The 27,259-nt window shown below is 42.3% G+C and overlaps 1 protein-coding gene across 6 annotated transcripts in view; it reads left to right on the top strand.

The window, feature by feature from the left end:
• CADM1 (cell adhesion molecule 1) overlaps positions 1 to 27,259 on the top strand; it is a gene marked incomplete at both ends in the record, with an annotated part of 314,928 nt that overhangs the window by 274,480 nt on the left and 13,189 nt on the right. Inside the window, 5 exons of one of the 6 annotated variants that reach the window (XM_084251253.1) lie at positions 1,444 to 1,543; positions 4,723 to 4,895; positions 9,394 to 9,471; positions 19,629 to 19,661; positions 26,916 to 26,969. In XM_084251253.1, the coding sequence (XP_084107379.1) occupies positions 1,444 to 1,543; positions 4,723 to 4,895; positions 9,394 to 9,471; positions 19,629 to 19,661; positions 26,916 to 26,969 (438 nt within the window). The remainder of the gene's footprint in view (positions 1 to 1,443; positions 1,544 to 4,722; positions 4,896 to 9,393; positions 9,472 to 19,628; positions 19,662 to 26,915; positions 26,970 to 27,259) is intronic. The other 5 variants (XM_084251255.1, XM_084251254.1, XM_084251257.1 and 2 more) reach the window with 5 other exon arrangements.

The raw sequence follows: 27,259 nt of genomic DNA, 5'->3' as shown, positions 1-27,259 counted from the left end.
ATGTCACATGGTTCTCAGAGACATACGAGAAAGATCTGTGATCGGAGCAAGACTATAAAAATGTGTCTGGAAAGCAGCCATCCTTGGAGAGGTCTCCCTAATGCAGCTTATTTAGCTGTGCACAGGTTGAGATTGGCGGGGCTGCCATATTTCTGCTGTGTCCCTTATTCCATAGGATGAATGTTAATGAGCCAGCCAGAGCTTGTCAAAGGCCAGGGGGCTGTGGGTTAGGTGCTGTGACCATCTGAAAAAGTAAAGTATGGAAATTGTTTTGACCTTTCAGCCAACTGATGTTTTGCCCTCTCACACTGATTACTCTTGGGTACATGGCCAAAAATGTACATTTAGAGAGCCACAGATTTAAATGAGAAAAGTGATTTAGGGATTAATAGCTTAGTAGTTCAGTGGAGGAAAAAAACCTCCCCATTCCATTCAAGGTTATTTTTTGGGTTTTTTTTGCTTTTTTTTTTTTTTTTTTTTTTTAATTTGTATGTCTGTGTATCTAAATTAATCCCAGCCTTTTCCACTTCCCCACTCCCGGCCCTCCTCAGCATTTATCTCCTACCCGCCCCCTCCAAACTCAGAAATACGGTTTTTAAGTAACTGTTAGAAATAGGACTATCCCCTGCCTCACTTTTCTAAGTCCTTCGTTGCATTAGGAAGCTTGGGAATACTTTGTGGCCTTTAGTTATGGATTGGTACTGGGAAATACGGTTTTCATCTAGAAAGCCCTCTCATCATGTACTTCATGGATGGTCTCTCATTGGGCTCTGTCTGTGACCTTGGGCGAGCTAGTCCATTCTCTGGGTACCAAGTGTCTCCCTTCCTAAAAATGGGCTCTCACCACCCCGCAGGGCTCCTCTTCCTGTCCTTCCTTCCTCTATGTTTACGTTGAGACATCAGCGAGTTTCATTAGGGGCCCCCTGGAATCTCCCAGTTCCTTCTTCTCCAGGCCTTTCAGCTAGAATTCAGCAGTTTTGCTTTCCTTGTTTGAAAACAAGAGCCTGGAAGAGGCAAACTTATTAATATGCAGCATCACAGCAAATTGTCACGTAGTAATATATGATATATGATAAAATGTATCAATTCTGAGCACCCCAAATCTCTGTGGCTTCACCTCAGCATGAAGGCAAATGAGTTTCCTTTAGCTTGAGTGAGTTTGGAGATAAACTTCAATGTAACAAAATGTATTTCACAGGAAATGTTTGATGTGGCACAGTTGGCTTATGAATCTCTTATCTATTCGCGGTTCACTCCTTAGAGTTATTAGTCAATTTAATTTGAGCAAATGCCAGGATTACTAACTAATTAGAAGGATGTTACTGAAGGCTTGAGGACGGGAGAGTCGGCGCTGGCGGTGTGGGGTTTGTGGCCGCGTGCTGGTCTGATTTCGCCTGATGATACCATTTGCTAAACATTATACTTTGTGTTGTCGTCACACAGATAAGCCTCAAGTGCATATTCAGATGACTTATCCTGTACAAGGCCTAACCCGGGAAGGGGACGCGCTTGAGTTAACATGTGAAGCCATCGGGAAGCCCCAGTAAGTTCTGAAGGCCAAGGTTGGCAGAGGGTCGTGAGCAGTAAATGTCACAACACAGAGATGTGCATTCACAACGCACTGGCCTGTCACCTGTCTCCTGCTGTAAGGGATGGAAGATTTTTCAGGAAATAAAAGAATGTTCTGTGAAAAGGGGAATAAATATCTGTGGTTCCTAATGGCCAGGAGTGGGAGAAAAATGAAATGCCAGCTAAGATTGAAATCTCAGCTAATTCTATTTTATTATCATCAGCATGATTGTCAGACCTATTTTCTCTCTCACACACAAAATAATCCTAATAAATTTTTAGTGTGCCCACAATCTAATGATATCTGCTACCTTCTGTGTTTATGTCTGAGCTGCTGGAAAGGTGGTTTTCAGGCTTAAATTGAGCGGCTGTCTTCAGGACCAGCTGCAGGCAAATGAATTTGCCCTGCCTTTAATTTTGCTTCTCCTTCCTTCAAAGAAAAGTGTCAGCCTTGACTCCTGGAAATACTTCTGCTAGCAAGGAATGCTTCGGAAACTTTTCTCAAGGAATATATTTTTTTTTTCCTCAAGGAACATTTTATTTATACACACACACACACACACACATGCATGAATTGCATAAGAGAATTGCATAGGAAAACCAACTTACATTTTTATTTCACTGAAATGTATGAAAAGGCTACTTCACTTGCCCTGTTTAGTGAATGATAGTGAATTAGAGAAACTACATGTGTCATAAATACAACAAAATAGCTACGTGGTGGCAGGATGTTGATAGTATTCAGCTTCATTAGGAGAGCAGAGGGAGTCTTCCATCTCTCTAATGGAGTGAAGATTGTAACTGTTTCTTGGGGAAAATAATCCATGAAGTTCCAGAATGGAACGAGGTCACTGTTGGGAGGAAGCGCTCCCCACCTTGGAGTGGGTCCCCAACAAAAAGCAGCGTGAGCTCCCTCTACTGTTCCCGTGCTATTTTTTCCCCTCCCAGAGTTTTGCTAACCAGCATCATTAGCACAGCTTCCCTTAAGGAACTCAGAGTGTCTTTCCCAAACTGCCCCAGAATCTTTGGAAAGAACCACTCCCGCAGGAGCTACTGCCAGGCAGTGGGCTCTCAAATGAGATCAGAGAGAGTAGGGAGCCTGGCTGCAGCGGATTGTCTCTCAACCCTCCTCTGTTGAACTTACCTTCCCATAGGCTAGAATCTGCCCCTCTCTGTACTCACCATTTTGCGTTTTAAAGATGACCTTGTGGAAGTAGGGGGCCGTCTTGGGTCTGCGTGGCTGTTCCGCAGTTCCTTGGTTCAAGCACTTCAGGCTTCCACAGAGCTGCCTTGCACTCTTTTGAACACTGCCAATGACCCAGAGCTTGCTTTCTGTAAACTGTTTGAATTACTCTCTAGTTAGCAGCTTACCTCACCTCCAAAACAATCTAATGGAGGGAAAAAAAAAGATTTTCACAGGCCTCTTGCCACTTGCAAGACCTATATTCAGCCGCATTAACCACATTTACAGTATCTGGCTTGCTAACCTATATTTTGTTTCTGTGTTTTTCCCCCTGAAGAAGGTACTGTGTTCAATTGAATGTGCCACGGGGACAGTAAATTACACGTTTCCTTCAGGACATTTATGCCAGAGAGGGTATTTGTTTGTTCCTCTCAAATAGGAGCGGGTATATGGCTGTGTGAGCAGACGCACGTTACTCTGCCGCTATCCCTTCTAGCATATTACCTATTTATTTTCTCAAGAAATTGCATACAATAAAAATGGTAATTTAACTTGCCATTAAATGTTGTGAATATTCTCAGCACTTACCCCCACTGATTGTTTCAGCTGTCAAGCAGCAGGACATTAGGTCTGATTGCCAGGCAGACCCATTTGCCATTGCCTGCAAGGAGGACATATGCGGTCCTAATTTTTAAATAATTTACTGGGTTGTGATGACAAACCCATGTGTAATTAAAGAAAAATTGTAACTTCACATCCCATTTGAAAATTGGAATTCTACTTGACAGGGCTAACTTGAGTATCCGTTCATCATCAGGCCCGGGGCTCCTGGCATCGTGCTGCCCCTAGCGGTAGCGGTCGGAACTGCGGGGAGCTGCTGCCCTGGCCCTTCCTTTAAAGTACAAGTTTTCAGGCACCATCCTGGATGTGGCCTCCAGCTCATAGGAGGTGGAGGGAACAGTGGTCTCCAAATGTTTTAAACTCAGTGACTTTGAAAGAAGCTCTTTGAGTGTGTGTGTGAGTGTGTGTGTGTGTGTTTGTGTGTGTGTGTTTAGTTTGGCTCTGAGCTCTTGCAAAGTTCGCTTTTTCCTGGTGGCTACATAGTTGGTGCTGAAATCTCTAAAACAAACTTGTCACTCATGAGCAAGTGCCCCGGGACCTCCAGAGCTCAGGTGGGGGTGCTCTCCAGCCAGGAACCTGGAGCCTGCAGGTGCACACCCAGCAGGAGGGGAGCAGAGGGTGGCTTTTAGAGAGAGGACATTTTGCCAAATAGTTCCAAAGAGCTCATGGATTTGGTGGGGGAGGGCATCAGGGGGTGGCCTGGCTTCTTTATTTGGGGGAGGGGAGTCAGGTCATTGGTCAGGGTTAAGGGGAGAGGAAGTGATTACATCTTTCAGTAATGTGAAGAGGTGTTTTTTTTTCAAACTATGGAGGCCAAAAGAAAGCTCTATTCAGATGTAAAAGTCTATCCCCTTCTGTAAAACTCCAAATCCATTTAAATATCACAAGTGGCTTCCAAGCAAGTGTCTTGGTGTGTTAGTAACCATCAGATGAATGCTTGTATCACTGGCCAAGAATTTGATTTTTTCCCTAATTAATGAGATGATTAACAATGGGTGAGCTCTGTCCTGTCTGAATTGGTGTGAAACCACTCAGCAGGACATAAAAATGGGGCCTATTGGTTTATTTGCTGATTTGTTGAAGATGAATTGGAAATAATGAGACTCCTGCTTGTGGTCTGTTGAAAGTTTCTCAACACCTGATAATATTTTTTTCAAAAAATGATACTCCAAACAGATTTTATGGAGACTTCATGGTGGTAATCCTGTGAACTTAAAGTATCTCCAGCAGGTCCTTTTTAATTGTGTAACCCTGCATGTGGTTCATTTAATGCGTGGGTGAGAAGTGTGATGCAGACATCTTAGTGGGAAATAAGAATGCAACCTGTCTTTCTCCCCTTTCTTCTGCAGGCCTGTGATGGTAACTTGGGTGAGAGTCGATGATGAAATGCCTCAGCACGCTGTACTGTCCGGGCCCAGTTTGTTCATCAATAACCTGAACAAAACAGATAATGGTACATACCGCTGTGAAGCCTCAAACATAGTGGGCAAAGCTCACTCGGATTATATGCTGTATGTATACGGTACGTGCGAAGATAAACGCTCTTCCACTAGACTCATTTACAATTAGCTGCTGCTCTTTGGTCAAGTTGAAAACCAAAAACCAGTTTGTTTCCTTCCAGAACTTAAAGACGCCTGGCCTGAGGTGGACACCGGCGTTGCTACCTAGGGGGGGCTGCGACTTTTCTTGTCTCCCTCTAATCCTGGGGATTTCCCACGAGATCACAGTCTCTGACCGTGCTGAGTAGGAGAGCGGTGTCCTCAGGCACAAGCTATGGAGATTATGTTGGAAATAATGACTGCGAAATTCAACCTTACCAATTAATGGCTTTTCAGCTCAGAAAGTTTATTCCCAGTGGTATTTCCTGTGATACCTGGGCTAGTCTCTCTTCTGCTTTGATGAGCAGAAATATTCTATTTTCAGCATGAAGCTATTACTTTGTAGAAGATGTGGCAAGCCAGTAAATACTTGGAAAAAAAAGATAAGGTCCTTGAGAGTTAGATAACCTATCTATAGCTACTGCTTTAGACACAGCTGCTTTTTCTTTTGTTTGTTTACTTAACATCTTTCTTACAGGATAATTAAAGCATACTTGTCATGAGTTTCAATCTCTAATCAAAGATTTATTGAGCATCTACTATGTGCAAAACAGCTTAAATTTCTCTCCCATTTATATCTTAACTGTCAATTTTGAATATGGTGAGTAGTCTCTATTTAGGTGAGGAGGGCCCGCCCAGCTTCTAGTCTCTGGTGACAAATTAGTTCTTTGCTGTTCAGTTGAAGCTGCTTGGTTATTTTTCTGCCAGGAAGCATAGTTCTGAGCTGACATGGTACTAAATGAATAACCATACGCTTGAAAATGCCAGTATATTATAAGTGTAGGAATATGTGTACATATCTTTCTTCATATCAAGCAGTATAACTAATCCAAATATAAGTGTATGTGAATACACACATATACACACATGTGAGATGTTTACACTATAATGTCATTGGTACCTGGCCACTTTTCTTGATGAAGAAAATAGGAGTAGCAGCCTTTCTGATGAAACATGCTTTATACCATAACTACATGAGTGTTAAAACAGTCTCCTTCGCCTATACCTCTAAGGTTTGGGTTACACTAATTGTTCCTTAGCAAAATCCAAGGAGTGTGTCTAATAATCTTACTTGTAGACTTCCGGGGATGTGTTTACATTGCACATTCCCACAACGTCTGTGGTTTCCATGTAACACCGTCAGTTCTCCCTAGTAGTTAAGATGGAGGTGAGGGAATGGCTCACCCATGGGGAGGAGCAGGGTTAGACCCCATTTTCAGTAGGCATTACCCAGGGCCCCCACTATTCCTGGGCCGCTCAGGCTGCAGGTATGAGGGGGTGAAGCTAAGTCCCTCCCTTTTGCTTCTATAGTCTTTCCTTTGGCTTTCTTTAGGGAACCCAGGCTCGTCCTCATATATGTGCCCTACACTGCTATGACCCGGGTTTCTATCCAGTTTTTTTTGTTTGTTTGTTTGTTTTTAACAAACAATAGATTTTAAAAAGCAGTAACCACTTTCCTCCATTCCATTATATGCTTCCTTGATTCAGAAGACTAAGTAATCTGGAAACACAATTTTGACATATCCTACCTACTGTCCCCACATCTTAAGATGAGAAATTTTGTGGATTGTGGACACAGTTGAAGAATTGTAGACACTAGCTTATGGCTTACGTCATTGAGTCTCACTTTGTTCCATGCTGTTTCTCATGCACGATCTCTAATCTCCACAGTAACACCTCGAGGTAAGCAATAGCATCATCCCATTTTACAGATCAAAAAGGTCACATAACTTCCAAGGTCATCAGGTCACTAAGCATGCATGTTTCACTGCCACCATTCTTCTCTCAAATCCACAGCAAAATCTCTCTCTTTGTAGTTCCACTTATTCTCATTGTTTCCCAATAGAACAGTTCCCTCCTATATCAGATTGCTCTTTTAGAATTATCTCTCTGGGCCAGAATGCATTAATTGAAAGTCAAGAAGCAGGCCCACTTATTTCAGCAAACACGACTATGTGCACCTGTCACCCCACCCCAAGAGGGCATACTTGGCCTTGCTGCACTAAATATCCTGTCTCCCTCCTTCCATCTGTGCTCAGCAGCCACACCTGGCAGGACGGTAGATGAGGTATTGCTCAGGTCCTCCATCCATTTGAGAAGATGGTGAGTCGATTTTCTTCTCAAAGTTTGGTTTATTGTACTGCTACAGTAGCTTCCAAATACTTTAGGAACTAGAGATAAAATGCCTTTAAAATATTTAACTCTCTGGGGATCACTGCTGTACTTGGAGAATCTAGCTGGTTAGTGCCTAAATCCTGTTGGTTTGTTTTTTTTCTTTTAGCCTCCCTGTGTCCAGCACAACCCATTAGCCCCAAGTCTGTATTCTCTTAAATAGTGGCCTCACATCACTCTCATTGTCAGAAATGATTTAAGCATTGAGGTTATGGAATATAATTCATTCAGGTCACTTGAGCCAGATGTGAAGGGCAATAGCTACCCCCATCATGATGAAAAGAAGGAAAAGTATCATTTTCACAAAGTGTGAAGGACCCATGGTGTTTCTCTGAAGTCTGTGCCCTCATTAGTCAGCTTCACCCTGCGGGTCAGATAGCCTTCAGGTCCACTTAGATTGTATTATGAACATCCCACATTTTGTGCCAAGACTTTTAGAGGTAGGTACAGAAGTACCGTGATAGGACATCGGGGAGGGTCTCCCAAGTACAGGTGTTCCTGTTCCGTGCTAAACACTATAATTGAACCAGAGCAGAAAACCACATGAGCTGTCCGCATGCTGGGCAGCAGGCACCCTCTGGGCACGGGTGAGTCAGGCAATGGAAGGAGCAGAATGTGTCTGGTGCGCGACTTCAGGGCTCAGCACACCTGGCATGCACCTGCACCCGCACCTGCAGCAGGGGGATGCGCCGGACATCTGCTGGGTCACGAAATGCCCCCCTGCCGGTGCTCTCCATAAGAAAGTGTTGAAGGAACAAAGCAGAACAAACCGCCCAAATTTGAGTGTTTCTCATCTTGTTCTTCTAAAAAGGGAGCTTGAAATTACTAATGGAGTCATTTCTCCTTCTTGGAAGAGGAGTTGTTTCTTTCTTTTTTTTTTTTAATGAATTCCTTTTTTTGGGCTCACATGTGAGGGTTTTTTAAACAATATTTTAAACTGTCGTATTTCCAACTGAAATGAGCAGAGTCTCCTATAAAACAGCAATTTGCTGTTGCTTCTTCCTTCTCAAATTCCTACCTTGTGTTTGTATGAGAGAAGCAGTTTGTAGGATTATTGATCAAATGGAAGCAATTGTTTCAAGCAGACCTTCCCACCAGCCCCGAGATAATGTTGTCATAAACTTGCAGGGAATCATACCGAACCCAGTTGAGGTGCAGTATATAATTAAAGTTTTGATGTATTAATTAGACAATCTGAGAGCTCGCTTGGAGATAAAAGGACACCAGATGTGTCAGGAAAAAAAAGTTGACGTGCTTTAGATAAAACTTAAAATCAAAAGCCTTCAAATCGTCTTATGCTCTATTATAGCAGAATGATTGCTTAGTTCAAAGTCTTGCTGACAATTTAACAAATTCAGTTTGATCATTTGGGCTTAGAATTTTTTTCCTCTTTCATATTTGCCCTTTCCTTTTTCCCCCAAATAATTTTTGAAATGATAGAAGAATATACAGTATATCAAACATCTGACAAGAGGATTCCCTGTCGAATTCCTGACTTTGAGGGTCACTCCTCGTGTATATTTAGTTCTCTTGTTTACAAGATGGGGGACATTCTTTCAGTTTTGTTATTAGCATCCGCTTAGGTCAAACTTTTAATATGAGCAAAGGCAACTCTCTTATTAATATTTATAAGTTGTAAAATTTATTGACTTTTAAAAATAAAATCTCCGTAAAATCTCCCATGCCTGGAACTTGATATTTAGTGGTGACATTCTCTCTTCTTTGTATTTATTACAAGGATAGAAGTGGTTTTACTTCCTGCTGGGGTGTATTGATGGAGAATAATGAAGTTAACAGTCAGAGAGAGCAAGGGAGCAGTTGCACACTCATCCTTGGCAGATAGGAGCCCTTTAAACAGAGCAGCACCTTTCCCTCTCCACCCCCATCTGTAAAAGTGTAAAGTGAAATGACAGCCACTGCCCCTCCCCTTAAGGGCTGAGTTGGTTCAACCTCATCTTCGAAATCAGATGGAGAAAGAGGGTCCTATGTTCTGATATTTTTTTTTCCTCCCTCTCGACATCTGCTCATCTCTTGTTCACTTCATTAATACAAATCTCTTTTCTTCTTTTCTTAGCTCTTCCACCTAAGACTTTGCGTTAAAAATCTTTGAAAGAAAAAAAAGAACTTTTGGTTTAAAAGGGGGAAGTCATCAAACGAACATCTCAATGTCCTCATGCCTTTGTTTTGTCATTACTGGTCATTGTTGTGTTCAGCATTGTGGGTTTGATTTTCCTTTTTTTTTTTATCCAGATCCCCCCACAACTATCCCTCCTCCCACAACAACCACCACCACCACCACCACCACCATCATCCTTACCATCATCACAGGTATGGTACCTTCATGACCATTGAAAATGTCCTGAATGTATATTGTCTTTCTGCTATGAGTAAGAAGAAACCTAAACGTGTCCGCTGAACCCTTGGAATTAAGTTCCATTACTTTGGAACATCAAAGACTTAGAGGCTGAGGTCTTAAGCTGAACCTGAGGGACCTTAGAAGAATCTTTACCACCCCCCCAAACATTTAACAAAAGATAAGTTATTTTGCAGTTGACGCATTAGAGAATTCCTTTTTGAGCATCACTGTTCAAAATGCTAGGAAAAATGGCATCCTGGCTGTTAGAGCCAAACCAATAGCTTATGCCTGGTCCTGGTTGACAAAATGGTAAGTAACGTGGCTCTAGATCTTCTCCTTGTCTTAATTTTCATCTTAATCAACACAAAGGAAAATACACATCATTTAACATGCCCATAGGGGACACGTTCCTAAATGCATCGTGTCCTTTCTGCCCCAGAGAGAACCCACTGCCAGTGTTACTCCCTGATGTGGACGCCTGGGTAGTCACAGGGGTTCAGAGGGAGCTGCTCTCTTTCCTCAACGGGCACAGGTCCCGGCCCCCTCAGTCCCACAGAGGGGTGGAGGCCACCGTGTAGATCTAACTCTGGCTGTCCCTCTCTTACTCAAAATGAGTTCGGCTATTATTTTGGACTCTCGCTGAGGGAGGAGGCATGCCATCTGTCCCCTTCCTATCTCCGGTGGCTTTCATATTTTTTGATGTTACTTGAGTGGAGCCTTGGAGATTGCTCTCCCTTTCAAGGTAGGAAAGGTGATGGCAGACCTTGTCCACTAACACGGAGGATTTCCCTAGATAAAGGGTTGCTGCTCACAGGTTCCACCCCAGAAACACGTCAGCATTGTGCTGTGAGGGAAAAGGAATCTCTTTACAAGACAACACTCCTTCATCCCATGATCTGAGGGGACTGCGAGGTCTGCCTGAGGCTATGGCCAGCGCGTGGTCCCGGGCAGCACCGAGCACCTGACTCGTGGTTCCTCGTGTAGGGAGCCTCTTTACCCCTCAACATGGAACCATCCTCTATGCTGACCCTCTGGAGACGGTCGTGGTCTTCACAGCAGCAGCTGAGGTAGACACGACAGGAACTCAGAGAGCACACTTGTCCGTTTATGAGCTCTGCCAGTGGGTTTTCAAACCTCCATTTCTTCATTTTTTAACCATCACAGTGGAATAAAAGGATCCTCAATTTGTTCCCGGTGAGGGTTTCCTAGATGTTGGGTATGAAACCATCACATCTAAACTTACTTGAAAATCCATCAATTGGTTTTGGTGTCTCTAAACTCAGCTCCACCCAGGCTGCTTCCTAAATTCTTGTGTGTGTGTGTATTGCTGTTTTAGCTTTTTGTTAGTTCCTTCTGCTTCTTAGGTAAACTCAGTTCGTGCTGTGAAAATTTCTTGCACTTTCTGTGTTGTTAATAAGCACAGCCAGATAGTCCTGGCTAACTGAGCCTCTGTGCACCAACCTTCCACACTTGTGAATTAGGTTTTTATCTTTTGTGATTTCTTGCCTCTTCACCTAGTTGTAAGCCATAGTAGGCTTGAGCTCTTGTTCCCAGGTTTTCATAAAATTTTGCAGAAAGCCCCTTGGATGTCAGTGTAAATGACATCACCTCATTCACCACTGCCCTGCATATATGAGCCATTAAGAAAATCCTTCAGTCATCTGTCTTTACAGAAGGTGCCCAGGCATGAACCAGCCCTTACCGTGTCTCATTGTAGAAGGAGCATCTAGGCAGCCAGCCATGTTTGCATTGGAGGCAGTCGAGGCCTTCCCCACTCTGCATAAACACACATTTTCCCTTTAATATGGGACAACACTTTTCATTCATGACTGGTCTGTCACTGGCTTAGCTTCTTTTTTAAAGACCTTCCTTAACACTCCCCAGATTCCCAGACTCCTCCCTGCTTCCCAATCAATCTCAGCAACTCAGCTCTTAATCCTTCACTCCAGACTAAAGCTAATCTTATGTCCTCACGCAGCTACAACTCACTGTTATCACAGTTCTGACTGCAGAGACTCCATTTAGGAGGAAATTTTAAAAACAAACAATGCTGTATTTCTGTCCACATCTAAGGTACCTTTCGAGGGACCTGTCTTGCGTCCTCTCTCTCTCTCTCTCTCTCTCTCTCTCTCTCTCTCCTGCTGACCTCTCAGCTCAAGGTGGCATAAGATAATCTCATAGATGCTCTTTAGCTTCTTGATGTTGGCCGTTAAACCCTTTCTGCACACAAAATACATTTGTGGTAATGAATGTCCAGAGTCTCCGTGGCACATCCAAGAGTAGTTAAAGTAAAATTGCTACTAAAACAACAGTGTAGAATCCGTTGCCTTAATGGATGTGATCTTACAGGCTTACTGTGTCTTAACAAGCTGTCTTACATATATTTATCTTGCCCAGAAAGTACACTTGTGAAATTTAACATTTGCTCCTTTCTTCAAACAGATTAAAGGTTATAGAGCTGAATGAGGCTGTGTCCCATTTTAAAGGTCCAGGCTATCCCTTAGATTTAGATTGATTCCTAAAAAATCTTCCAGACTGAATCTCGACAAATGGATAGCTAAATTAATTTCCACCCTTCTCTCTTGCACTGTTTGGTGCATTACTGCCACCATTAGCCTTAAAAGCTTCAACAGCTAAATCCAGTGACAGTAACATAAAGCCTGAACTCAAAAAAAAAAAAGCAGCAGCCCACAGTCATCTGTTCTTTTTCTCCCATTCAAATGTAATCACTGAAGCCCATTCCCCAGTATAGCATCTGATTACAAGGAAAATGTACAAATGCAATTAAAATATATAGCTATTTTAAGCTCAAAGGTCATAGTTGATTTCTGATTTCTCAGAAAGGAAGTATGCCGGTGTTGTCTTTTATCTTCCGTAGCCAGGATAATCGAATTGTTCCCCTTGTTAGGGAGGCCAGCTGTCACTGAGCTCTCGGTCGCCTGATTCCCTCACAACAGCTCACAACTCTATCCTGGAGACTCTTGAAAGGGAGCCTAGCCCGACTGGTCTCTGCCCACCCAGGACCTACACCTGATAGGAAGCAGGAGCAAGGCCTGTGTGTCCCAACCTTCTGTCCATCCTGCACCGAGCCAGCCTCCCCACTTCCATGTGAGGGCCCTCACCTAAGGGCAGCTTCATCTATAGAAGAATGTGTGCAGCCTTTAGAGCCCCAGGAGGAATGATTGATGATCCATTTGCCATACACCATGCTTGCAGCTTTACAACTATTAGGCCGTTAATGTCATTAGAATCTTTTTCCAGAAAAAGCCATTTGAGGAATGGAGCTAGAAGGGGACCCCCTTTCGAGCCACATGTGGTTTGTCCTGTGAGTCCTTGGTTCTCTTCGGTCTCATGTACATTGCTATTTTGACCACATATTTCTGTCTCACCTCTTGGCAGGCCCCCACTTCTTTTTTTTTTTTTTTTCATTTTTTAAAAAAATCATGTCAAGTTGTCCATGTGGTTTCATTCATGAAGCTACGTGCTGTCACCCAGAAGAGGAAACTGCATAAACTGGCCCTGGAGCCCCTGTTAAAACAGAAAAAGCAGCATTTCCCAGAGTAAATGTCCTTCATGCAGATTCCTCTCAAGGACTGGAAGCAAAGAAAAGCCTCCTGCCGTACTGGGGGATTTTGTTTGTTTTGTTTTCAGCTCTTTGAAGTTAGCTGCATTTGGTATATTAGGTGTGTCTATAGTCTGGCTACCATTCACCCCTTTCTGACAGTCGGAGGAAGCTTTATCCTGCCCTCATCTTAGGAAGATATTGTCTCCCTAGTTAATGTGGCTATTGTAGTGGTTTTGACTCGGTGGCGTCTAGAGTTAGATGTGTGTTGCAGGTTGCCATGTACAGCACTCAGTTTTAAACCCCTTTAGCAACTGAAATAAGAAATCAGGCCCAGAGGAGTGTAAGCTGTAGGCCACTCTGAATGTGACTATCATAAATTAAAAAATAAAATCGCCTAAGAATAAGAAATGAATAGCTATAAGGCCAAATTCTGAAACACATTTAAAAATTCTTTCATAGGGACGAAGTAGGTCATTTTGAAACCAGCTTTTCTTTTTCCAAAGTACATATCTGATTAAATGTTTTGTGTTTCTTGGAAAAGAAAACAGCAAACTTTTTTTATTGGTATCTCAGGACTCAAAACCCAGTAGGCCTTGGAGAAAGCATGTGTTTGCAGTTTCTTGCCAGTTACAGTAGAGAAGGGGCCTTGTGAGTTAGAATAGAGGAGGGTCTTATAAGTTACAGTAGAGAGGGGCCTTGTAAGTTACAGTAGAGGGGGGCTTATAAGCTACAGTAGGGGGGTCTTGTAAGTTACAGTAGAGAGGGGGCCTTGTAAGTTACAGTAGAGGGGGGCCTGGTAAGTTACAGTAGGGGGGTCTTATAAGTTACAGTAGAGAGGAGGCCTTGTAAGTTATAGTAGAGGGGGGCCTTGTAAGTTACAATAGAGAGGGTCATATAAATTACAGTAGAGAGGGGGCCTTGCAAGTTACAGTGGAGAGTCCTGCTCCCAAAGGGCTGTCTGTTCTCCAAGGTCTTCATGTGATTACTCTCCCTGATGCTGTTGATATTTGCCTGATGCAAGAGGTGTTATATTTGTCACATTTTAGGCATACATTCAACAAATATCAAGCATCCATAAGACATACAGCAATATGCTCATGCCTGTGGAGATAGAAAATTCCTTGGACCCCTTAAAATATGATTGAGGGAATAGTTTAGATGTGCTGAAACTCAGCAGCAGGAGATACTGTACAGTCAGGGCTGAATGGGCGGCACAGACAGGGATAGGACCAAGGAGAAGTAGACTTTGGTCTTCCCCATCAAAGAAAAGATAAACTGTAGGTCAGGAAGGATGGCATTTTAGAAATTAGCATGGCAGCCCAACTTGACTTCAAACATCTGTCACCACTGTGACTGTTTTGTGTGTTTATGTCCTAGGCACGTATGAAGCCATTGTTGACAGCAGTGTATCTCTCTCCTCCTAGAATGTTTACTGAGTTGCCTTTTTTCTGGAGTTGGCTTCTACTCCATTGAGACTGTTTTTCATTCATCATTTATTGAATCCTTATCAAGTATTACTGACATGGCGGTCTACCTGGTAACAGGAGTATTAATGGGGCACAAGCCACCTTTTGTAATTTTGAGCCACCTTTTCAATTTTTTAAGCCAAACCGACACATCCATTGCTGTATGCTATCTTAAGTCCATATTTTTATTTTACTGGTGTTTGTAAGCCTATTATAATAGCATCAGTTTTTTGACCTATATGGGTTTATGAGGGAATGAACAAAATTATCAATAGTGCAAAAAATGCAAACACAGGCTTCTTAAGATTCGAAAGTGGCTGTTGGAGCTACCTTGGGGAGGAGAGAGGGCAAAGGACATGACAGGGAGGACCCAGCCTTCCAGTATCCAATACAAGATGAATCCTCGCTGCCAGTTCCAGAGCTGCCATCTGTCTCAACGCCGCTCTCCTTGCATCTCTCGCTGCCTCTGCGGCCTCACCTGGGCCTTCCCCAACTCTTGCCCCATCTCCCCCCCTGCAGTCACACCCCACACACTATAGGAATTGTTTTCCTTGTTAAATGAAACTACTGTACAGATTCCTGTTATTTTCAGAACATCTGGTTTGCAAATGAAAAGATCTCTGGGGCACAGCCCTACTAGTGAACAATTCTGAAGAAGCTTTTAACAAAACTTGAAATTGCTTAACAGAAAAAAATCTACTCCCCTTCCTGCTGTTCTGTGGCAAACAGTCTCTTCACTCAAAGGGGAGGTGACATTAAGAAGTGAGAGAGCTCTATTTGGACCTTTTAGCTTAGTTCTGTTCCCAACCCTTCTCCCATCCCTGAGAAATGGGAGTTTAATTAAAGCATAATGTCGATGGAAGGAAAGTGAACAGAAACCAGTGGAAAATAAATTTCAAAGTTTAATTTTCTAGCATGCATTTTTGCTTTCAACAGTTTTCAGATAAGTCAAAAATAAATAACGGGGGAGCGGGGGGGGAACACTATATGTAATATATATTGGCCAGCACAGCACAACTATGACAATACAATTGCCAGGGGAATTCTTTCCCTGCCCTAGTGTCTAGATTTAAAGCAGCTCCATAACACAAACTGAAGGGGAATTCAATTAAGAAAACCCATTGGCTCCTTATTGACTTTAGTTAAGAAAATAAACTAGGGGAAAGTGTATTAAAATATGTCTGGACTGCTTAGTACGCTTTCATTTAAGCTTATGACAATCAAAATGGGAGAATTTAAATTCTTTACAATTAAGCTCTGCTTTCAAGCAGACTGGGTTCTCTGGGCTATTACCCTGTGCATTTTTTAATGTACACCCCATTCCCTGACACTCACACCCCCCCCCCCAAAACCCATGTAGTCTAGCAGGGAATGTGCATTGTAAAGCAAGAGCACCGCAGAGTAATTGGAGACGAAAAAGTATTTAAGGTTGTGAATTTAATTTTGTTCTAGGATTTTCATTTTCATTTATGGTACCCGTTGTGTTTGAGACCACGGACTAATTTATGGATTAGTTTTAAACCCCCAGTCTGTCACACTCAGTGAACAATTCTAAGTTGGAGAGAATCCATATGAAAGGATTAGAATGTGCCACAGTGGAGCTTACACATGACTGTTTCAACTAAATATTGCCCAGCTGCCTCTCATGCAGTCATCTTTTTTTTTTTTTTTTGGGGGGGGCTATTTGGTTAAATGGCTAGTGTCTCTAAATCTCACACGTCTTCAGAGCCTTTCATTTTGTACATCTCATTCTGCAACACGAAATCTAGGTAATGTTTAATTTATTCAACAGAGGGTCCCATAAACTGTATGGCCGGTAGACTAAGAAGAGAAGTCAATATTTAGTGAGATGTGCATTTTTCAAATAGCAGTGTGGGGCCCTGCCCTTGATACCTTCTTTGATTATACTCATAAAACAGCTAGAGAATGCCTGTTAAGTTTGTGCACACTTACTGGGTTTGCAAGAACGTGTAATTGTTTTCCATTGACCATATAAAATATATGTATGATAAATTTGCCCTCATTGTAATTAAAATTAAAATAGAGACAGTAGCTGAGTGAGCCCGTCTTAATTTCATAATCTGACACCACCATAAGTCTTAACTTTTTGTGACCTATTTTTCCTTGGAACTAGCTCAAAGATTATATTTTGAAGGCAGCGCCAAAATGAAGTTTAGAAAAGCCTTTGTGAGGGCAATTAGACACTCTCATTTTTTAAGTTAATTACAGCATTTATAACTTACATTGGAAATTGGCTATTTGTATTTGACCTGTACCCATAGAATGGTATCAAACAATAGAGTGACCCCACAAGTTGATTCACAGGGGTGGACTTGCAAATCTCACCAATCTTCTGATTAAGACACCCTAATAAATCCTACTTCACACAGCAACCCTCACTTCAGAGCCAGGGTGTCTGTGGTTTCTGCATGAAGTCATAATGCAATTATGAAGGAGAATTAGATCCTGTCACAGTGCTCTCCTGCAGGGAGCACAAAGTGACTTCTAAAGAATTTTTTTTTTAATTCTTGACTTGAAATAGCCTCTGTTCCAATAGCGCACCAGATGCTCTTAGAGAAGTGGGATCAGCCGCTCCCCAGATACATCCTCAGTCCTGTTCTGGACCGTGTGGCCGCCCCGTGTTTCTGCTGTGTCCCCGTCTCTGCCGCCGTGGCTGAGTAGACCCCTAGCTGAGTGGCTCTGCTGTGTCCAGCTGCAATAACTGTGTCGTTTGACTTGAACGTGTGTTTGCTTTTAACTGTTTTAGAACATTTTTTTTTCCCTGCTAAACATTCCTTTTTTCCTCCCGTTGTGGGTGCAATTGATGGATTTCCCTCCCCCCAGAATGGGGGAGCAAGCTGCACTGTGACCTGCCCTTCATTTATGTTCTGGTACCCCCACGGGAGCTGACGTCCGGCTCCACGTGGTTTAATTTCATCATAAACTTGACATAATGTTGTGATGTAGGAAGACAATAAATTGGAGTCACTTGGTTAATGCAAAGATGTTATTTTTGAGGACTCTAACCCTTGGGTTTTATTCTCCCTCCTCTCTTTTCATTTTATGCTAATTACTTACCTGGTGAAATTAAGCATGTAACAAGTGCTGCTACAAAAATAACGAGCCAAAGTGTTTATTGCTTTTTTTAATTTTGAAAACGAGCCAATGCCTAACCATAAAGTGTATGAACATGCATATGTAAGTGTGTCTGTACAAAGGTGCATTTGATTTTGCCCCTCAAATTGAAAGCACCTCAAACTAACTCTGACTTGGTTATTTCAAGTAAGGAGATGTGTCAACTGTGTCATGAGAATCTGGTGTAGAGATGTTTCAACTGTACAATTTTTGGTATTCTTTTACTATTATTTTATGCATACAGACTTGACTTGTAAGTAAGTATTGTGTTCTTATGCGGTGTGTTTTATGTTTTTTCTTTCATCAATTCTTCAGAAACTCAGCCTTAAGTTATATTAAGCTGCAGTGACCTGTCAGACTTCTGGTTAATTCTGGCTCCTTCTAAGAAGCCCTTCTCAGGGCTGTAATTTTTTGAAGGTTTAGGGTCCTGAGGAAAGCATGCCAACTGACGGGGAACACCGGTGTGAATTCACGTGACACATTTATAAATAAGAAGCACCAAGCTCGTTTGGCCCCCCCAAAATTACGTTTGGCATTCCGGTGCATTTAAACATTGCCTGTGTCAGATCTGAAGGAGTCTTCTGGAGTCTCCAGGACTCAGGGAAATAATTACCAGCGAAAAACCTGCATTCTAAAAAGGGGCAGGTAGCCACTTGCAGATTTATTCCAGAATCCCACCCCCGCTAGCGAAGGCTTCTGCGGTGTGGGCATCAGCACGCCGTTCTGGCCAGCAGGGGCTGGAGGAAGGAAACGTACTTGAGAGGCACAGAACTGAAAATTAAAGCGTGGCCAGATGGGCGACTTTGGAGTGAAGTTGGCTAGAAGAGTGGTGTTAAAACGACTCTGGAAAAAGAATGTCATCCCGCATTTTGTCAGATATTTATCCCACTCTCCCTCTTGCCAAAAATAAAGAGACAATTTTTTGAGCCCCTTGAGGAATTTCCTGTGAAGAGGCGCCAGGGTGGCAAGCCTGGTTTGCAGCCTGGTAGAAGGAGCAGAAAACTTGAACAGCATCAGAGATGGAAGAAGAAAGAGAGCACACTTTCATCCGCAGCAAGTGCATCTGGCAATGAAAGAAAGAACACGCTATCTCCTAAGGCGGCCATGAAGGCAGGCTCCTGGCAGCTCCCCCGTGAACGTGGTTCTGAATCGTGAGCCAAAGGGATGGCGGAATGCTTTCATTTTTGGAATGTCACATGATCAGAAATGGCGTTTGGCAAATTGTACAGACCTGGGTGTTTCCATGACAGACTTCTGCTCCCATGGATTAGTGCTGTGCGTGCATGCGTGCATGTGTGCGTGTGTGCGTGCGTGTGTGTGTACGAAAACTCATCTGAAGACTATTCTCGATGCCTCCCCCTTAATTGAACTTTCCAGCTGAATTCTGCTGAGATAAAACACGGGATGGAAAACTTGAATTCATATATTCACCCACAGGCATCTGAGCATCGACCATAAAGGAGCCTAAAAGTGCGAGTGATTCAGTGACACCTAATTGGCAGTCAGGAAGGAGTGCCTGGGTGGGTTGGGTTAAAACAAAGGCAATGTTTGAATGTGTGAATCCATTGTTTAATCAGCCTTCCAACTGAGCTTTTCTGTCACGGCCCTGAGCCTCATGCCTGAAGAGCCCGCTCCCAGTCACTGAGTTTGCACTGGTGTTTCTCATCACTTTGCATGTTCCCCTGACGATTGACTAGCGAGTAGTTGTCTCCTGGCAAGACCCCCAGAACCAAAGAATTTACTGTTTTCCTCACTGGCTCGCAGCTTTGAGCTGAAGGCATGTCTTAAAACAGTGCAACTCACTTCAAATGCTTTTTGCTTTTCATTTATTATTGCTTGTCACGCGATGTTCTTTGAAAGCTTGCTCATATATTATCTGTTCCATTTTTTTCCATTTTCCCTTTTTTTGCATGCCGTTCCTCCTGTTTCTTCCCTTCCTCCAATCCTCTGTTCCCGTCTGTAGACACATCGGCGACGACAGAACCAGCAGTTCACGGTTGGTATCACATTACTGTTTATCTACTTTCTCAGCACTGCTGAGAGGCAAGGCAAGCCTGGGAAAAAGAGAAATGTAGTCTTCAAGGGAAATCGCGTTTCAAGTAGACTGATCTCATAAATATACTATAATTTTTAAGACTTGAAAGGATGTCGGGTCTTGTCATTTCTGTTGTGAGTTCAACAGCCAATGGCTGCCGTCTCGGCCGAGGCCGCCTCTTTGCTGGCTGGCTGAAATGGCAGTTTTCCGTTGTACACAGTCCTTGTTTCTGTAACTCCACCAAGTATGGAAATGCACGGGACTTCCCAAAAAACTAGTATTTGCTTTCAATTGGTAGCATCTGAATTAACAGCCCAGTTGCTTTCTTGGTTGATCGGCTGGAGTCTTGGGAACTCTTGAGGTGTGTGTTCACTTCACAGTTGAGACTGAAGGCCAGGTCAGGGCGGAGATCCAGTTGAAACTTGTAGGTGGTGATGAGGAAGATCATGGCTCTTTCTTTTAAGTATGTTCCTAATCGCACTGACCTGTATGACCCCTTGTTCACTCTCAATCTCCTACATGAGCATAAAAATTTATACTAACATTTAGCAGGAAACAGCTCCAGACCAGGAAGGAAACCATACGTAAATTTTAACATTAACTAGAACGTTCAAAAAATCATTCATATACCGGTAGCTTCTAGACAGAATACTAAAAAGCTGGTTACGATTTTAGCCAAAAGTCGTAAAAACCCAGTGAGAAAAGCTTTGAAGGCGGCATGGAGAAATGTGGCTCCTTTTCCCAATTTTGCCACTGACTTTTAGGTTGGAATGTCTATTAACTTTTTTTTGTCCCTCCAATCAGAAAATTAGAATAATGTGTCATCTGTATATGACTTTTATTACTTAAATTTAACCCTGGCACTATCGTGTTTGGAGAAAGATATGTTAGTTAAAAAATGGGCTGCATTTTAATAACTGAGTCTATGGGAATTAGTGAGCAAAGGGCCTTCTTAAATCTCTACATGTTGAACAGCATTAAAATTGATCATTTAAATGACAAGAGGTGGTCAGCCAACCCTACAGTGTTCATTTACATTTTAGAGACACCTCTCCTTCTAGCCCAAACTGGCTTCCTAAAATCCTCCTATACAGGAGGATGTCCTGCTTAGAAATCACTAAGCAGAACCTGTCCTCTGTAAGCTGTCCCTGAAGGGGGGGCCTGGATGCTTAGCAGGCAGATCTGCTTTCCCATCAGGAAATCTTAGATATGGAGCAACATCTCCCCCCATTGCCACTACAGCTGCCTTTCCCTGTCATTGGCATAAAGGGAAAAGTCCGTAAAAGAAGGTCAAGGGCCACATCCATGGACAATCATGAGAAATCAATTAAGTATAAAACTTACACTTCCTAAGGTAGTGCCCCATCGTGCTTGCTACATCTCAGGCATTGCACTCCATTAAGCTTAGTTATTTGTAGGTTTCATCATTAATTGAGCACTTCCTGACTTTTATCGATTATTCTCGAAGCTTTAAGGCTATTTTAATGTAGTTCAACAGATTTTGTTCTATTCCTTTTAAGATGTTTAAGTTCTGAGCTTCCTGTAATTAACTCCAAGGTCAAATGTAACCATAAGATTCCTGAATTCTGTGAGATCTTTGAAGAAATATTGATCATGTATCTCCTAAGACTCCAGAGTTCTATTTCCTAGGTCCCTTCAGTAAAATCCATGTACGTATGTGATTCTACTGGATGAAGGTCTTGGAGTCCTCTGAGCCGAAAATTGAAGAGTTAGTTGACTCAGGGGCCAGTGCTGATATTAGGATACTATTTTTCATTAGTTCTTTATCTCTGGAGCGAGAGAAAGTGATGATGATCTCTTTTTGTGGTACAAGAAAGAGACACTAGGAAAACAGGACTTAAGAGCACTAGGGGAGAAAACTGTGATGCCTGTGTACTGGGAAGAACCACCGCTGCCTTAGTTCAGGGACAGTGCCATAGTTATCAATTGGTGGTGCCCAAGTGCGATTTAGAACCAAGAGATTTGAGGAGGGAAAAAAAGGAAGTGAGAATAGATACATCTATGATTCTTAACAGCAGAAGGAAAGAAGTGATAGCCCAGGTTGATTCCAATATAATACATTTATAAATCCGTTCTCAACAACTTGTCTAAAAGTAGCCTCAGAGCATCCTCACAAAGGGGTCCCACCACTATTTCCAACACCATACTCACCAACCCACAGCAAAAAGCTTTAACGAAAGCCACAATAATATCTAGAATTTACTCAACAGAGGGAAAACATCTTCCAGGTCAGCTTTCAGGATAGAAATGGTAATAGAATAAGGTAGAAATTGAAAGGCAGGAGAATATGGTAGAAATTGAAAGGCAGGAGATCAGATTTTCCAAGCAATGAAGATACAGAACTGACTTTATTCAAGCTGACTTTATTCAAGCAAATTATACTTCAACCTGAGCTTTTTTAGTGCAACAACCATTCGACTTAGATTCCTATTTGAGAACGATCTTAGATGTTCGTTATGGACATCAGGGCCTAGAGAAATGCTAAGTGGTTTGATAACTTGGCAACTTAAATGACAAGACATATTAGGTCAGCCAATTGTGATCACTGGTCTTAAAAGTTTTGACTGGATTTCCTTCCAGATTTCTCTTTTCTTTTGTAAAAAGGAAAATAAGTAACTTTACAAAAAGCTTTCCCTTTGAAGACTCATTAAAATATTTTATTCAAGCTTGTGTTGCTAGAGTATGTATGAAGTATTCCAGCTGTTTATGTATGTTGGCCATTTGCTCTTACCAATATTTGGTTGGAATAAGCATGTATCAGAAGGTTAGAAGTGCATGGGCATGACTCAGAATCAAATGGATTTTCTCCAAAAAGAAACCAAACAAGCATCAGCCACAGTGTGTTTTTAGGGATCTAATTGATAGTAAAGCTGAATGTGAGCGGAAGGATGGGGTGTTTTAGACTAGGGTGACCGAGGGATCTTCTCTGACTAAGGATCTTGAGCATTTGTGTTTTTGGAGCTCATCCTTAAGACCCAGACAGGAAGAATCCTATGTTATGTGTGCATGTTGAACGATGCAAAAAAAAAAAAAAAAAAAAAACCCTCTCTACCAAATCCTGGGGCCACAGGGTCCGACACTGATGGCGGAAATGCATGAATGACTTACAGCACGGATGGTGTTATAATGGTTATTGATGTGCGGGTGTGCGTGGTGGTTTTTGTTCGTTTGCTCAAATGTGGGTGCTTCTTTGTAAGTGTCTTGTGCCTTGTTCTTTTTCCACCCTGTGTGTCCCCTCTCCCTTCCCCCACCCCCCTCCTGATGTGAGGGTCTGGGTGACAGCATGCCCATGGTCTGGAATAGTGCTTGTGCTTTTGCCGCACTGCAGTCAGCTGGCTTCCTCTGGGTTTAAGGTTCTTCCTTCCTTCCTTCCTTCCTTCCTTCCTTCCTTCCTTCCTTCCTTCCTTCCTTCCTTCCTTCCTTCCTTCCTTCCTTTCTTCCTTCCTTCCTTTCTTCCTTATTTCCCTCCCTCCCTACCTCCCTCCCTCTGTCCCTCCCTCACTATCGCATCATCTTCAAGTCTACCTGTCCTTTTCCTCTATACCTCTTGTACCTTAGAGGCAGATGATCTCATGAACTCATATATCCCCAATGAGTTTTTAAATAGTTTTTTTATATAGTGTATAGTTGTGGTCAGGCCCAGCCGGGGAAGTCCTCTTAATATATTACTCTCACATTTTGGTTTCAAAATGTTTAGCCTGCGCTAGACCCATGCTCCCTTAGATAGCTGCCCTCACGAATACCCCCGTCCCTGACTGATTCTATTGTAAGAAGCGCAAGTCATGATAGAATTCTAAAAGCACATGAAATTCTTATCTGGCTTTCTGTCCGATTGCGGGGAAAATTTTCTGTAGCCCATTTGAAAGAAAAATAGCCAGCAGTGCGCATTATTACAACCTCTATGTCCGCCATCTGTGTGTGTCCCTCTCTGCACATCTCTCTGTGTGAGCACACGACAATGGCATTCAAAGGCTGTCATTCAGTCGAGGGACTCTGCAGACATTGTGTGTTCTACTCAAGAACAAAGCTAAAGAGGTGTGCGAGTGGCTGCAGGACCCGAAGATTGCGTTTCAGCCTTGATATGCAGTTTGGAGACAATGTGCTACTGTTTAACGGCGTGAACCAAATTTCTGCTAATGGGACGAAGGGAAAAATCCCACAAAAGCTGACAAAGCAGGAAGAACAGGATGACTGAGCTTGTAGCTTAAAACAACCGGGGGCGTCTGAACTCTTATGGCTGGTGATGGAAGTAACAGTTTCCATATTACGGCCCATGATCAGATGTGTGCTGCTTAGGTAAGAGAGAGACCCTCGCCTACTTTTTCATAACGGGATCGGTACTAGGGCCAGTTTTTTATTTCCTAGAGGTTGGATTGGATGGTTCTCTTTGGAAGTTGACTAGAAAAAAAAAATGAAACGCTGATGAACTGAACCCACAAAGGTTTTCATTTTACTTGACCTTCACCTTGAATTTATTTAGATCGCTGTAGGATTTCTTATTGTTTCTAATATTTTGAGTTTTTCCTCAACCTGATTTAAGATGGCCACATCAAACCACTTTTAGATGCCAGCGATTTCTGCTGAGAAGGACAAGTGACAGCTGCAAAAGCACTAAATCTGAGGAGGCTTAGGGTGCGTGCGGGATGTTACAGCACGGTGGTGAAGCCCAGGTCTCCAAGGAAAAGACAGAGTGCATGTTTTAACTGATCACGTTTGCACCCCAGAATGTTAGTAATTGCTTCCCACAATCCCACATGGGCCAAAAGTAAACCTTCAGTCACTTAACAAAGTTTAAAGAAATGCATTTTAATTAGAAGTGACAAGGAAGAACTTCAGTGGCTGATAGGAAAGTTTAAAGAGAAAAATCAAGAAGTAATTCCCCATTCATTGTTCAACTGGAAAATTTCCCTTCGAAGAGTATTCACTGCTTCATAAAAATGTATCTTTGTCTTTTTGCTGTGAGAAAATAAGAGGTGTATAATTTTTAACATGAAAGAAAACTACCTAAACCAAAAACCATTTAGGATGTAAATGTTGCTTGTCCTCGCTTATACACGCCGGGCTCCAGTAAACTCTTCCTAATTATATTTATTCAGAAGTTGTCCGACTATAGCAGAGCACTATAGATTCATAACAGACAATAGTAGTGCAAAAACAAATTTAACGCCACTAACCTAAATGGCTTCCCACTTTCCCATGTCATCTGAACAGCAGATTCCAGACGAGTTGCTGTAGTTTTAAATTTATGCCATTAAAAATGACAGTTTCATCTTTAATGAGGTGTATATCAACTGTCTGTTGCTTTTTAATAGGAAACTTTGCATATCAACGATATTTCGTAAGCATATTTATCTTTATTTTTTAAAATTAGCTCTCTAATGCCCTCCCCAAGGAAGCAAACCTTCAGCAATAAAGCTACCTACTAGAAACATCCTTGTTTGATATGTTTCAGTGGGCGCCGAGCACGTATGTAGAACGCTCTGACACTCATTGGGCCACAGAAAAGTGAGGGATTAGCCTTCTGAGAACTGCGAATTCATAATTAACTACAAAGAATTGCTTTATGTTACCCATTTATAACAATTATTCAAATAATTGTATTCATCAGTCTTTATACTAAGGATTAAGCCTATTAGAAACAGGAACACTTTCAGCCAATCCGATTGCAGAACAGATGGATGGCATCCCTACTCAGTCGCCTCTGATTCATTGTATTACTTACTTGTTTTCCCTTTAGTTGCCTAAATCCATAGGTTGGGAACTGGTGTGGACTCAACATCCTACCGTTTTTTAATTGGCACCTGACCTTGAATATTGGCACCCGAGGGCCCTGATGGAAATGCTTTCTTCGAGAACTGATAATGTGGTATCTCCCTTTCACAACACCCAGCTGGCTATCAATACTCATTTGACTCCCTTATAACATTACTTGCACAAGCTAAGCTTTTACTGACTATTTCTCCTTGAGTGTTTCTGTTAATTCTGTTGCTTTCTTTTTTTAAATAGTGCAATCAGTTTGACATTGTTTGTTTGCAGAGCATTTGTTTTGGTGGCTTTCATGCTCTGGCTGGCAGTTCACTGAGCATTACTCCCAATCATTAATTCAGCAAATACTTGGAGTAGACTTGGTGCTTGGCCCTAAAAGAACAGAACCATGGAAAAACCAAGACGTGTCCTCCCTCCTCAAAACTCATATGTAATAGGTCCACCAGTACCTTCAAAAGTGACAATCCCATTCGAGCAGTCTTAGCAAAGGGTACAAATTAGAGGCCCTAGGGCAATCAGATGGGACTTTGAGCAAAACAGCAAAGAGCAAGTAAAGGCCTCCCGGATTGTCTAACATTTTGTGGTGTTTCATAATCGCCATTAAAGGATCAACCTGCAAGTAAAGCATGAGGACCTGGAAGCCTTCCCCTAGGTGAGCCTCCCACTGTGAGCCTGCTTCCCTCTCTGCCTCTTTTAATTCCAATCCGAGCCAGCTGAGAGCTGCCACAGCCGGCCAGGTGGCGACATCCGGGTAACTCCCAGACTTCAAACCCCTCCTTGATTATCTCCTGACCTAACTGCTTTTTCAGCTTTGAGGGTTTTCTTTTTTCAGGAATACCACTGATTTTTGAAATTCTCTTTTTAAAAAGATCATTTTGTGAATCAGACTTTCTGATGAAGGCATAACCTGCAATCTGCAGTTAGCAGATGCTGCACCATTTTGAAATAAGTGATCCAAGATCATCGTAAATTGATAATGAACTGTATTTGTCAGTATTGGCAAAGGATTTCAATTTGCAGTAAAATGCAAAATAAAACGTACATACATCAGTATGTAACATCTAAATATATTTGTATTTAAGAGATAAATCAGCACATCGACAGCTAACAATCAGGCTTTATTTTTTTTTTTCTTTTTGCATGCTGTTATGAATGAGTGATTTTAAACATTCACCTTCATGTTTCATGTGCTTTGAAAGTGGAGACTGAGGAATCTTTCTGCCTCGATTGTGTATCAATAACAAAATGAAATGATTGGAGAAACGTACTGACAGATGACTACATTCAAGCTATCAAAAAAAAAAAAAAGAGAGAGTGATAGCAAGAGATTTGGCTCATGTTTTTTAAGAAATTCATCCTCAGTTCTTAAGTGTTTTGTTTATGTCCCTTGAGGAATGAAAAGAAAAACGATTTGTTTTTACTTGTAAGGCCTTACTCAGTTGCCCAATTCCGCAGAAGAACTGGACAGTGAGGACCTCTCAGGTAAGGGCTAGTCATTAGGTAAGGCGCTGCGGTGTCCAACCTGTGGGTGCTCCGTCCACGTTCACAGATTGGCCATTTGGTTGGCTGGACAATTAGCAATTGTGGATTTTGACACTAAGACAATTGGTTACTAACACTTTCTTCCTCCCCACCCACCTCTCTTCCCACATCAAACAAGGATGGTGACGGCATGTCTATTTCAGAGTGGGGCTGATGCCCTTGATGCAGTAGAGGTCAAGCCGTCTTTGGAATTGGACTAAAACCACCTTATGTGTAGTGGCTTCAGCTAA

The sequence above is a fragment of the Talpa europaea genome (genome assembly GCF_964194135.1).
Source record: "Talpa europaea genome assembly, chromosome: 12".
Classification (NCBI taxonomy): Eukaryota; Metazoa; Chordata; class Mammalia; order Eulipotyphla; family Talpidae; genus Talpa; species Talpa europaea.
Note: the sequence above shows the minus strand (reverse complement) of the source record. Positions and strands in the feature narration are given on the sequence as shown.